The 14,184-nt window shown below is 43.4% G+C and overlaps 1 protein-coding gene across 9 annotated transcripts in view; it reads right to left on the reverse strand.

Moving 5' to 3' along the window:
• LOC113250117 (ral GTPase-activating protein subunit alpha-1-like) overlaps positions 1–9,006 on the reverse strand; it is a 252,384-nt gene extending 243,378 nt beyond the window's left edge. Inside the window, exon 1 of one of the 9 annotated variants that reach the window (XR_008959472.1) lies at positions 8,320–8,616. Coding sequence is in view for 1 of the 9 variants with exons in the window: in XM_057312825.1 (XP_057168808.1) it covers positions 8,320–8,425 (106 nt within the window). In the remaining 8 variants the exon portion in view is untranslated. Of the gene's footprint in view, positions 1–8,319 lie in introns of all 9 variants that reach the window. The other 8 variants (XR_008959474.1, XR_008959473.1, XR_008959470.1 and 5 more) reach the window with 8 other exon arrangements.
• Between the last annotated feature and the right edge of the window lie 5,178 nt (positions 9,007–14,184).

Raw genomic sequence — 14,184 nt, forward strand, 5'->3', positions numbered from 1 at the left:
GAGAGACCTGAGAAGGCCGGGAGAGGATTCAACCACAGTGCAGGTCTGACCCCCAGCGAAGGAGAGGGGGATGGAAGGAGGGTTGGGGAGGAAGAGTCTCAGACTCCAACTCAGTCCTGAGAAGGTCTTGACCACACCCATGCGGAGTCCTCAAGCCAAAGTCACCCTTCAGAGGCATGTGGCTCTTGCATGAGTGGACCACATTAGTACTCCTGCTTGCTCAGTAAGTGCAAGTAACCCGAGAGACGCCTAGCTTTGGCTAAGCTTTGCTGGTGAATCAGAGAGCAGCAGCTGGAGCTATTAGTCAGTCATGATCCCCACAGCAGAGACCTGAGTGGCACATTCTCACGGCTCCCACGCTTGGGCACAGGCAATGTCACTAGTACCTATGTGTCCTTCAAACCATGGTTGAAGTTCAGTGAATATGTGCCATCACTTAAAGTCAAACACAAGACAACATCAAAGGGCTCCTTATCTTTTAAGCTAAACCGTGGTTGCAATAGCGAAATTACGTATTTACTGTTAAAAATTACAACTACTTTTAAAATATCTCTCAGATGTGGTTTCAGTTTCTAAAAAAATATAAAAGACATAAAAATGGTTATGAAATATCTCTTTTGTAAAAATCACAGTTAAAAACTTGAAATGGGCATTCAGAACTAAGTCAGAAACAAAGCCTGACTAAGAATCCAAAAGGTAAGTCCTTTCTGAACTGGTAGCTTAAGGCAGCATATTGATCCAATGAGAATATTAGAAAACATTTTGCAAAAGCACATCTTACGTGAGGTTAAACCGCATTCACGGCAAAAATGGAGAAGATCAAAATTACCCCTAACCACTAGAGCCACACCCAGTAGGACAGATGGCCCCATAGTTGAGAGACACGAAAGAAAGAAGACCACTGAGAACACAGCACTTCCCTGGGCCCACCTGCTGCACTCTGCGATACATGGTCACTGTGCAGAAGGCCAGACAATATGTGCACTACCTGAACTGTCCTCGTTTTATATATATACATTCCCCGGCTTCTGGCCCAGTACTGAATGCATAAGTTAAATGCATTTATGAGGGGATGCATGGCACAGGAGAGGGAACAAGACATCCTCAGTTCCTATCACCTCACCAGCAAGAAAACTGGCTCAGTAGTTGGTTGACTCTACCTCTTACCTTCGCAGAGAAAACACAAGCCATGGTGTGAGAACTCTCTCCACATCTAGGACCCCATTCTTAACTCCTCCAAGTGGCCTTAGAGGAAGCAGTGTCCCTCTTGTCAAGCCTGATCTCCTGTCCCACACTCTTGATCCCACTGAAGACCCCGCCTTTCTCCATTTGTATTCCCTTTCTCTGCACTGTTTCTTCAATTTTGCTCTTTTATTAGTTCCTTCTTCTACGTATATATACACTGAAATTTGCTCAGCTCTTAAAAAATATGAAAAGCATATCCACACGTATGCACCCACCCACCCATCCTTGATCTGGGATTTCCCCCCTCTCTTTCAGGCATATTAATCTGTATTCTTTCCATCCCATGACCCAGAAATAGGACTCAAGCTAACTAAAGCAAAAACAGGGTGTTACTGGCACCTGCCGACCGAGACGCTCAGGGGTGGAGATGGCACAGACATGGGGAACCTCTCAGCTCACACAGGTCCAGTGCGCTCGTCTCACCCTCCATCTCTCTGCCCCACTTCCCTCTGATTATGAATTCGATTTGTGGTGGGTTCCCTCTACTCTGGGGAAAGATGAACGCTGGCAGCCCGTGCTACACCCTCAGGGTTTGCAATCCAAAAGGAAGGAAGCTCTCACTTTCCCGGGACCCATGTTTCAAAATCAGGGAGTCTGACACTCTCGGGCCACTCACCAAGGGGACACATCAGATTTGGCTCCTATTCTCTACCTACATCTTCCCGGTTCCCAACATCTACACACACCACAGGATAAAAGTCATTTTATACACGTAACTCCATGGTGGCCACACCATGACCTTCACACAAGTTCCTCTCTCTGCAGTCCCTTCATCCCCGACTTGTCCACTGGGAAAACCCCATATTCGTCATTCCAAACCCACCTCAGACCTCATCTGCCTCAGGAAGAAGCACTGGCGACTCTCCAAGAGGCCTCTTTGCTGTGCCTCCTCTGCACCGTGCGTGTGGCCACCTCTACGGTTTCACCCGCTCCACCGAGGCACTAACACCTTCATGGGAAATGTAGTTGCTTCTGTGTCTACCTCTCCTATTAAACCAGAGGTCCCGGGCTTCTGCCTTATTCATCTCTGAACACACAGCCCTCCTGAGCAAACAGACAGACAGACACAGACACACACACGCACTCACTCATACACTCTTGAAAAAAATGTCTGTGGAACTGAAACTTTTTTAAAATCCAAAGACAGCATAGTTGTCTACCACATTTATAGATTATTAATTTTACAGTACAATAACATATTCCTCCTTTAAAGCATAATTTAAAAACTTAAATTGAATCAATTTGCTATTTTGAGAGTCCGTTTTTTAAATAAACAATTCTCTACAGTTTTATCTATGGAAAGATCAGTACTCTAAACAGCCAGTAAAAGTATTTATGCCCAACTGCAAGTAAAGCACTTACAAACAAAATAAAAATACAAATTACAAAAGTTTACGTCAAAATATTCTGGGCCGATCAATTAGCTGTTTTCCCAGAATAAAAGGAGCAAGTCAACCATTTTCAGTTGTCCCAAACAAACCATCTGAGCTCGACTGGAGGTTCACCCTTCTCTCTTCAGAACTCCAGACATCCCCGAGCCCTCGAGGCAGGGATTGGTGTATGTGTGATACACATATCTGTGTCCAAAGTCCATCTTACATCTTAGAAGCTACAGATATAAAATGTCAGTAATTGATGAAAAATTAGCAAAGGGAGCCTTATGGCAAAATGACTTTGCTTCAAACAAGGCTGAATGAGAGAGACAAAATAAGACTGGCTGAGGAGCCTGAAATGACACCTCGGGCTCTGCTCTGGTTGTACAAGGTCCTTTGGCACTAACGTCCATGCAAATATTTTACCACCTGCTAGGCCCGCCAAGGGCACAGAGAGGCCAATGAACAGCAAAACACAAAAGGAGTCTTTTTATCTTCTGCCATGCTGAAATCGAATATAGCTTCAAGTCTCCCTAGAAGAATCTAGTAAAACAGACCAGGAAGAGAGCAGCACAAGTCAAAGCAACATTTTTGGGAGACATGCAAAAACTCTAGGGCTTTTGTTTACATATTAACATTCACTGTGGTGGGTAAATATATTTTCTGATATATAAATATACTTTTGAGTCAGATAACTAGCAGAGGCATAACATGGGCTTTATAATCAGGAATCCCAGCTCTGCCACTTCCCGACTGGGTGCTCACAGCCAAGTAGTTACGCTCGCTGGGCCTCAGTTTCTCATCTACAGGTTGAGGGTAGGAACACGACCTGCATCAGAGGTTGTGGGAAGATTTGATGGAACCATGATGACAATAAACAACCATACCACAGCTTTCTATCCTTTTATTAAGTTCCACACCCCATGTCCAACAACCTCCTAGACGTGTCCACTTGGATCTTGCCCTTTTCTCAAACTCAACACCCCTAACACCAAATTCACCTTCCCCTATCATTAGCCAGGATCTCCTCCTAACTCCTCTGGCCCTCTCCCTGACACTCCCGTTCTCCAAAATGCCTACCGCCAATTATCAAATTACACGAATGTGTTTATTGCCACTCGGACTACAGTGGAAATGGTCGTCTCAATCCTTGCTGCTAGCAGGTTCATTGGGAGCAACACTTAGGGAAGAGCACAGTGAATCAAGTCAGAAACACGTTCAAACCCAGCAATTTGACTTCAGTGGAATCTGTCCTAAGGAAATAACACAAAATATAGAAAAAGCTGCTTCCCAAGATGTTTTGAGTGGTATTATTCATATCAGAGAAAAAAGTACAAAAGAAAGAGAGAAAGGAAGGAAACAATTTAACAATCCAGGAAAGGGTAAGCTAACTTACGGTACACAATTTCGACAAATGTTTGCAATTAATAAAAATGAGAGGAACATGCTAATAATAAAATAAGTTTAAATGGCAACATTTAAAATTGTAATTGAACTTGTCCCTACCTAAAGCAGCAGATGCTTTAAAGGAAATATACCAAAATGTTCCATTTTACTCTGTCAATATAGAGAGAGTATTTGTGAGAAACTGTTCTCTCTTCTGTGTCTCCAAATATTTGGCCCAAGCCCGATGTCACTTGATTTGCCTGGACTATGGCCTCTTATCCCAGATCTCTTCTCCTTCAGACTGATCACTCCTCGCCTGGCTTCTACAAACCTCTTTCATTATTTCACTTAGGCAACCACTAGCTCCTGCTGCATTGGTCCTTTGAAATCGCACCCCCCCTCCATTCATGGAGCATCTTAGTTCAGACCTTCGTCATTTGTCTCTTCCCTTGCTGCCAGCAGTGTCACCTGTCCCGTCACCCCCCAATCCAATTTCCTGGCCTTGCTAACAGGCAGGCAGCTCTCAAATCTTATCATTTGACCTACTAAGAGTTCTTCAAGCGGGCCCTCTCACCTGCAAGGTAAGATACAAGCTTCCAACTCGGACAAACGAGACCTTTTCTGATCTGGCCCCCAAACTGCCTCAGCTTCTGCCCGTCCGGCCACCACTCCTCTCCCCCCACCAAGATCCCCCAGTCCAACTCATTCTCCTGCCCCTACCCCTGGCCTACATAGCACTCCAGTCACGCATCGGACACTGTGAACACCCTCAGGGCAAGAATTCTCGCACTGCATCTCATGACCAACATCACCTTGTGACTCCCTCACTGGACTGGAGGAGGAGCAGCCTGGTGTTCCTCACCTTTCTACATCGTTGCCACGTGTATTTCCACTACCAGCTCCCATCTCCCCTTGCCCGAACTGTCTTCCTGCTGCCCCTCCCAAATTCTAACTTTGCTCTGTCCAGTGTGCAGCCACTAGCCACATACAGATACTGAGCTCTTAAAAAGCAGCTAGTTTGAAATGAGACGTGCTATAAGTGTACAAAACACACTGGATTTCAAAGACTTGGCATGAAAAACAGAACGTAAAATATATTAATATCCTGTATTGATTACCTGTTAATATGATACAGATTAGATCTGCAGGATTAAATAAAATGTATTAAAATTAATTTCACCTGTTTCTTTTTACTTTTTTAAATGGGGCTACTAAAAAATTGTAAGTTACACATGTGGCTCAGTAGTCTAGCCATCCTTCAGGGACCAGCACGAGTAAAACTCCTTCAAGACGCCCTTCTGTTTGTGCCATTCTTAATTATCTTTTTTGACCCCTTGAAACCCTATAATGGAGTCCAACATATAAGCCACTATCTAATTACATACCATACTATATGCTTACTATTACATCAATTCTTCTTGCTACATCAATACCATTTCTATATGGGGATTTGTAGTGGGTACCCAACTTTTAATTAAGCATGTAATCTTTGCTGGAGCAAGATAGCAATGCACAGAATTTTTTTTGGTTTCTGGTTTGTTTTATTTACTCATTTACTCTTCCATTGATGATTTCAACTATGCAGGGAGAAATGGAAGTCAGGGGACCTAATAGCTCTTTGTTCTACCTGTAATTAACACAATACATATAGGCCATTTAGTCCATAGCTTGGCCCCATGTAAGGTCTGTCTGTGCCTCAGTCTCCCTCCTTGTCAAATAAAGTTAATAATTTCAGGCCAATCTACAATATGTAGCCAGATTAAAGTAGCTAAGCAAGTTCTAACTGGAGCCATTACCATGAATGTGTATCTCTCAGCCGATTGTCTTAAACACAGACTAATGTCTATAAAGAGAGAACAAATTCATAGCAATTATCAAAATATAAAGGGTGGTGTGGGAAAGTACCTATCAAAATTTGTCCTATCCTATTAATGATGCGATGCAAGCAATGGCAGAGGAAACTTTACATGCCTGCTGAAAGCTGAAGTAGTTTATACATTATACTTGGAATAACCTTTACAAGGTAGACATTATCATACCCATTTGACAGTGTAAAGAAACCGAGGTTCAAAGACAGGCTAAGTAACCAGCCAAAGTGATGCAGCCACAGGCTGCAAATCCAGATCAATGGTATCATCTTTGTATGTAAAAAAGAACATCTTTATTATCGCTTGAAGACGAAACAGGTGAAAAGCAAGAGTATTACATAAATATGCAAATAAAAATACAACAATAATGTCCATTCATTTCCTTCAAATAGTTTTCTTGATCTTGGCTAATTCCTGTCTTTCAGATCAGGAGGCCATTTTTTCTACATAGACTTTTAAGTAGCAAATAAATAGTGTATATTACATGTCAGGAACTAGGACCTTAACGAACTGTTTAAAGTCTTTACACCACAGTTGTTAGCGTTAGTTTACGTTAGACATGACTAGAATTCTTCAGACACATTGACAAAAACGTAGTCCCTACGGATAAAGATTGCAAAAATAAAGTACACTGGGTCATTCCACAAACAAATGCATCCACAAAAAACAACCTAATATCAAAGAACCTCTCTATGGTACAAAACTGAAGTCATAATGAGCTCAATGAAATTAAAAAAGAAAGTTCCTCAAAATAAGATACTGCACCTTAAAGTGAAACCACAATTACAGAGCCTTGAAAACGAACTACTTTCGCAGAATGGTAACAATGTACTGTGCATCTCTAAGAAGCCAAACTGATCTAAGTTTAATTGATTCTGCCTTTACAAAATGGAGCGAACTTAATCCTGCAGACCGAGGACAAAAGTTTGAATTCTCTAGCACAGAAAAAGTCCCAGAGCATCAAATGCTTTAAAATACTGTTCAACTTTCCTCTATCAAAAATGTCCCTGCAGTAGGTGTTAATCAGTCACTACTAAGAACTCTGCACAACGCAACCTGTGTGTGCATGAGATTTTACTACAGGGAGGAGACGCTGCAGTTTACCAAGGACACCACACTTCACTTTCAAAAGTCTTGAAAACTAAAACTAATCCCTCTTAACAGTAAGTAATTAATTTACATTTCATTCCAAACTGAACAAGATAGTGTAAATCTCAAGGAATCCGAGACTGTGAATAACTTGGCAAAACCGTGTGTGTGTGTGTGTGTGTGTGTGTGTGTGTGTGTGTTCCTCAGAGGTACTTCGCAGGGTACAAATAGAAATAATTGGCAACTTTCAATCTCATGAGCAAGATCTTTATTTAAAATTCTCACATATAAAATGAATTCTTTTATGTCATATTTCTTCAAGTGACAGACACATTAAGACTACGTGTCCTAAATCAGATGCTTTTTCCTCATTTTAAGAATAAAAAAGACATCTAGAAGAAACAAGGTGTCCTTCTCTCAGCCCCTCAAAACACTACAGACAGCACAGGTGTTTGGTCCTTCACAAAAGTTAAGGCTAAGTAGGGAAGAAAATAGAAAACAAAACACAGCTCAGCAAGGCAGAGATCACATGCAGCAGGTGACAGGAAGCCTCGTGGACACTTCACAGCCACAAGGATGAGCTTCATCTCAGGTCAACAGCGGGCCCCCCTGGGCTCCACAGAACCTCCACCCCGCAGTCCATAAAAACGAAAGAAGGCAAATAACTATCACTGCCATCCTGGCAATAAAGAAGCAGCCGCCTCCTTGAACCCAGGAAAGCCACCCCTTCCTCCGACAGGAGGAGCCCACGTCACACCAAGGACACGAAGAAACCCAAGCAGCCAGACCCAAAATAAAAATAAAAATAAAAAGAGGAGCATAGGAAGAGAGATGACAGCTAAATTAAATTTATCCTGGGAGCGCTCCGAGGCTCAGTGTATTTGAAAACTCCGACTCAAAAGTAAAAATAAAATTTAAGGACAGGGGGCCCACAAAAGAGATGACAGTTCAATTAAGTCTGTTGTGGGAACACTTGGAGACTCAGTCACTTAGGGCGTCAGAGTCAAAAATTAAAGTTAAAAAACGAGAGGGGAGGTGACAGTTCAGTGTGTGCGTGTGCGTGTGTGGCCCAGGAGCACCTGGAGTGCAGGTTTGGTGGGGAGGGGAGAGAGTCAAGGCTCGGCCGGCCTCGAGGTGACCCGGCGTGAATCCGGGGTAAGTTTACACTCTGGGCGACAGGGCAAAGCCCCAGGGCCAGAGTGCCCACTGTCGTGGAACAATGCTGGGCCGGGAAAGTAGGGTCTCACGCCACCCCCACCGCACCCCACCCCCATACCGTCCGCATCCCAGGCCCGACCCTCGTCCGGCCCACGTCCGGGCAGGTGCCCCCGAGCCGGGCGCCCCAGAGCGCTCCTCACCCAGCGGCGCCCGCAGGTGCTTCAAGCGCGTCAGCACGTCCTTCTTGGGGTCCAGCACCTTCTGGGGGGACTTCTTCACATCTCCGTGGCTCCTTCGGGAGAACATCCCGCTGCGGGGAACCCGGGACCCGCCGGCGGGGCAGGAGGCGCCTGCCCTGCGCTAATCACTACATACTGTCTGGGTTGGTGCGTGTGGCGCGCGGGCCACTCGCCGCCCCCCGCCGGGCTGCCGCCGCTGCCTCCGCCGCCGCTTCAACTATGGCTCCAGGAAGGAGGGGCGGGCCGGGTACGGCGAAGGGCGGGGCAGGAAGGCGGTGTCGGCGCGGAAACTACGGCCCCGCCCCGCGGGGGGCGCCGGTCGGCCCTAAGAGCGCGGCGCACACGCACGCGATTTGGATCCGCCTCGCGAGGGCGCGCCTGGAGCGCAGAGTCGGCACCGCGAATCACAAAGGAGCTTGGAGCATGAACACGCTGTACTACAAGTCCCAGGATGCATAGCGACAGAGCCCTCCAATCAGGGTGGTGTGTCTTAGGCACGATGGAAGTAAATGGGCTGGGTCTGAGCACGTCATTCCTCCTCAACTTGCTGTGTGCCGCACGGCCTTTAGGGAAATGTAGTTCTCCAGGGAGCGAGGCGCGGTGACTTACCTTTCCGGTGTCCCCCAAAGGCTGGATGGCCTCTGACCACTCCCCTCACCCCGCACCCCCACCCCCATCCCCACCCCCGGAGAGGCCCAGTGCTCCCAAAGCTTCACCCCTTGGTCCATTCTACCAACCGAGGTTCCTCTAGTATCACTTGAACAAGAACATCTCAGTAAGAAAATTTCAAGGCTTTTAAAATGAAAACTATTTTGCCTTTTGACTTCTAGATTCACACCAAGGAGGGAAGTCCCTTTGACCACACTAAAACCAGAGGTCCAATTTCACCCTAAAATAAATGGGTTTGGCGTCAGGAAGGACATCCCTAGACGCTGGGTGAGGAGTCCAGCCAGTCCCCTTGGTTTGTGGGGTCCAGCTTCACTTGGGGTATTCGAGTCCCTTGCTCAGAGGGCTCTTTAGGATCTTGTGTCTTGCTTTGCAGGAAGTGCATGTTCTCTGTGTTGTGCAAGGCTGCATAGCAATCCAGTAGCAGAACCAGAACCTGAGGGACCTGACTCTCAGACTGGTATGTTTTGTAAGGCTACGAGCCTGTAACCTGGAGCAAAGCTTTGAGATGGAAAATGGCCTGGAGATTCCTTACAAGAGATCTGTAGGATTATTTACTGGCATCTGGATCCTTTGATGCTCCAAATTTTGACAGCATTGGAGCGAGTACTTAAGCTGGCTGTTTAAAATCATATGCTTTCCATCCAACTGGGACAACACAACTTTTTCTCATTCAGGGGAATCTGTAAGTTGGGGGAAAAGCCAGAGATTTACATAGCTTTTTATTCTCATAACTAGCATAATATATGGCCTCTAGAAGCACTCACTTAAAGTTTGTTAAATAAAATGGAATGAAAGCTAAAATAGTCCTGTTTATCTCATCCAGGCAAGCAAAAACATATCTTCTAGTTGTTAGAGCCTCTCTATTTTTAGAGTTGTCAAATAGCATTGATAGAACCAGGATGTATTCATACAAAGGAATATTATTCAGCTCTAAAAAGGAATGGACTACTAATAAACCCAATAACATGGATGAATCTCGGATCTAGATATGGAAGCCCCACACTCAAGATGATGCCAGCCTGGGTCCCCAGATGACATCTCAAAAAGGGCCACAAACCCTCCAAAACTGTTGCAAGAGAGAACTAGCCTTTTCTTTTAAGGCATTTTGAGTGCCTTTGTCACAGTACTTAGCCTGTACCTGGTTGCACATAGTACGTCAGAGTATTCGCTGCCCCATCCCCTTAGAAGATATCTTTGATTGAAAAAAGTAGGACGCACTTGCCTTAGGGAATTCAAATTGTCTATCATACAGCAACCTGCCACTGGCATCGAACATTTATTGAGGACCTGCTATGTGCAAGGCATGAATCTAAAACTTGGAGATAAAAAGATGTATAAGATGCAGTCTCCTGTCCTCCAAGGCTTTCAATCTAGTTGAGGGGCAGAACAACTAAATAAATGAAGAGATAAAGGACAACATACAGTAAATATGTGACACTGTCAAAACTTGGTAGTATTAGAAACAGGTATCCGTGCATTAAATTAATCTCATCCATTACACCTAGCTTTTACTTACAGATGAAAATGTAGAACTCCGGGGTGCCTGGGTGGCTCAGTCAGTTAAGTGTCTGACTTTGGTTCAGGTCATGGTCCCGGGGTCCTTGCTTAGCAGAGAGCCTGCTTCTCCCTCTGCCTCTGCCTTCCCCCCGCTTGTGCTCTCTCTCTCTTCAGTTTGGAAGGATTTGGGGTTTTTTCAGATTGACTAAAATATCTTGTGCCTGCACATTAATCCCAGTTGTGATAAATATTCTATTAATTCTAGTATATGGAAAAATTCAACGTCCAGCTGCAGATTCTCCTATCAGATGAGCTCACGGTGCCTGTGCTCAGGAGTCAGATCTCTTCGCGCGTCAGACATACTGCGCATCTTCATTTGAATGCTATTGCCCCCGAGAGCCAGCCCCTGGGCACCCCAGGGACACAGACTATTTTTATTGATCATTCGACTTTTGCATTCTTAGTTTCTTTAAAAAAACAAAAAGCTACGACCTAATAAATGCAATTTTTCTCTAATATCGGCTTTTACCCTGAAATGCTGAATTCATTCGATGTGTATGTCGTGCCCCTGAGAACCTGCACCTATCTAAAATCCCTAAGGAAGAAGGGACGCCCCTCTGTGAGAATGAAATGCCAAACTCAACACTTACGAAACAAGAAACCCAACGTCCTCGTTTTCCAGAGGATGTATTACTGTAGACACTGGAAATAGATTTTCTTCTCCTCCAAAAACATTTCCTAATAGTTTCTTTTCTTTCCAAATATCTGTCAAAGGAAGAGATCTAATACTTACCTTTGAACTTGACTATAAATCATTTTATATGAGAATTTCACTTCAGGACAGACTTGAAAAAGTTTTTGAAAATGTACTAGCCATGTTGATATGTCTGATGGATGCGCGATAACAAAGCAATGCCTTAAGGGAAAAGAACCTAATCGTTTCTCTAAATTTAGTCGAGCAGATGTATTCACAGCTGTGCATTTCAACCACAATGTCATTTGCTTTGGATATATTTTCATGTTTTTAATCGTCAGAATAGTATTAATATTTCCATGGTGAATCGTGGAAACACGTCAACATTAGAAAAATATAAGCCCATAAGTAAGTATCAGAAGAACTTTTATAAATTAAAAAAAAAACCATATATTTGAATGATAATGTTGGAAAAATCAGGAATCATGGAAACTATCTAAACAGTAAATACAACTTGAATAGACGGATGATGTACAAAGGCTAGAGAGAGATGAAGTTTCATAGGTGAGAAACCTGTGAAAATGTGCTCATTACCTCACCTCTTCCCCCAATACACAAAAGGCCACCATTAGGTTTAATATTAGATAAGATTTACTCCCTAACTTAGAACCAGGTGCTAGATTTTCTAAAAATGAATGTAGATTATAGAATGTCAACAAAAACTATTCATTCAAAATGGAGAAACCCATCACACAGTTTTACTTATACATTCCTATAATTTTCAGAAAAATGAATCTCAAAATAATTCTTAGAGAACAATAATGCCTATTAACCACAAAACAAGAATACAATTTTTTTTTTTTTTTTTTTTGCTAATCTACATGTAAACATATGTCCTAAATGGAGAAAGCTTTTACCTGATGTCTCAGACAGCATTTTCAGTTTTAAGCAACAAAAATTGACTGGCTTTTTAGGTAAAGATGATTCATCCAAAGAATACCAGGCTCCCAAAATCAATGGGAGTTTGGAGATCCAGGCTTGGAAAATAACTAGAAAATTAGATACCAAGGCAGCTCTGGGAGGCCTGGACAAGTCATAGAGCAGAGCACATGGGTCAGCATACCAAGGCTTCCGTGACAAGGAAAGACCTCCCACCGTCCTGCTCATCTTCAAACTCAAAGTCTCAAGAACGTCCGGTTGGCTAAGCCTTAGCTGGGTGCCTAGCGCATGTGTCCACCCACCTGGCTGCCCTGGGTCAGAAAATCTGAGGTGCTATCTCTCTAGCTAAGCCGCTTGTATACCAAGACTATAAAGATAGGACATACCCCCAAAGCACAATGGAGCGTATTATTGGAGGAAGGGATTTTGGATGCTGAGCAGCTAAAATAACAACAACAGTAAAGAGTGAACCATAACAAAAACAAGAACAAAGTGAATCATAAGCGATGATTTGTTTGACATAAATTAACATATGCCCTGGAATATGAAAATGATTTATAATTAAGATCTGTACTTTAGTACAAGATGGAAGACACAGTTTACTGCTGTCAGTAAATCTTTAAGGAAGACTTACATTTGATAGTTTTTTCCCCAAATTTTAACTGGGAAACCACTGATGTCACTTAAGATATAGGATATGTGTGAATTATGCAATTACTAAAATCATCATAGTGACTAATTGCAAAGAATTGAATCATGTTGTTTCTGTGTAGTCAAAACATTTGAAGAATTCAAATGCCACAGGGAACATTACTAAGTACCTCCTTTTATATTATCCTTTTTACTATGTTTTTATTATCCTTCTTTTCTCTGAATTGAAGAACCCCTCCATTAGCCACACTTTTATCATGTTTTAAAGTCCTTTTTGGTAATCTTTTTGATCCAATCAATAGACTTAACTGAGTCCCTACTCTGTGCTAGTTTATACACAGCAATGAAGTTACAAATAGAATGAGGATACAGTCTCAATCCCCAGAGTAGTCATAGTCTAGCTGAGAAGCCAGATGTAGCCCCGACCTCAGAGAGCTCACAGTCTAATGTGGGAGATGGACACCTAACTAGATAATAATAAGTAATAAGAGCAATGCATGCAGGACATTTTGGGAGATACCAGGAGGACTGGGCACTAGAGATGAGGGGAGTATCAGAGAAGGCTTCCTGGAGGAGGTGACACCTGAACTGGAGAAAGGAGATGAGCACACCACAGGCGGGGCAAGGGGGAAAATGCAATGGGCTGTGTGAAGATCACCAGAAGCATTCTGGTGTGGTTTTGTGTGGTTGCCACCCAAGTTTGTGCTTGTGGTTGTACTCGGCATAATGTAGGGGTTGCAATAATGGGTGTGTGTTCCTGTAGCCTTATAAAAACAGAGGGCCAAATGAGAGTAAAAGGTGATGATGCCAAAGCTGGAAGAGACAAGTGAATTTCTTTTGACTCTGTAGAAGCAGGATGGGAAGACAGCAAAAGCAAAGGCTCTGAATCTCAGTCCTTCCCCCTTACTAGCTGTGTAGTCTGAAATGGGTTGACTCAGTTCTCCAAGCCTCAGTTTTCTTCATCTATAAAATGGAGAGAAACTCACGTTGGGCTATTTATTCTAAGGAGTAAATGAGTATAAAAAGAATTGAACACAATGCTTGGTACAAAAATGTTGTTCAATGATGATTATTATTTTTTTCTTTTCTCCTCTACACCGAGAAAATACAAACAAGGCAATTCTGCTTGCTAAGATTGTGCACACTTGATTTCTAAATGTGTTGAATAGGAGAGGTTTACTCAGCTGTGGTTTCTCGTGGTTTTACATAATCGAATCTGAACACCATCAAAACAGGTCGAAGTAATATCCCAGAACCCTTTATTTCACACATTTGTTACAAGTACTCCTCGGGAAGGAGGGGCATATTCACTGATGCCGCCATCATACCAGGTGAAATATTGCTCTTTTCCCGGTGGTCAATGATACCGGATTAGG

The sequence above is a fragment of the Ursus arctos genome, unplaced genomic scaffold, assembly GCF_023065955.2.
Source record: "Ursus arctos isolate Adak ecotype North America unplaced genomic scaffold, UrsArc2.0 scaffold_16, whole genome shotgun sequence".
Lineage (NCBI taxonomy): Eukaryota > Metazoa > Chordata > Mammalia > Carnivora > Ursidae > Ursus > Ursus arctos.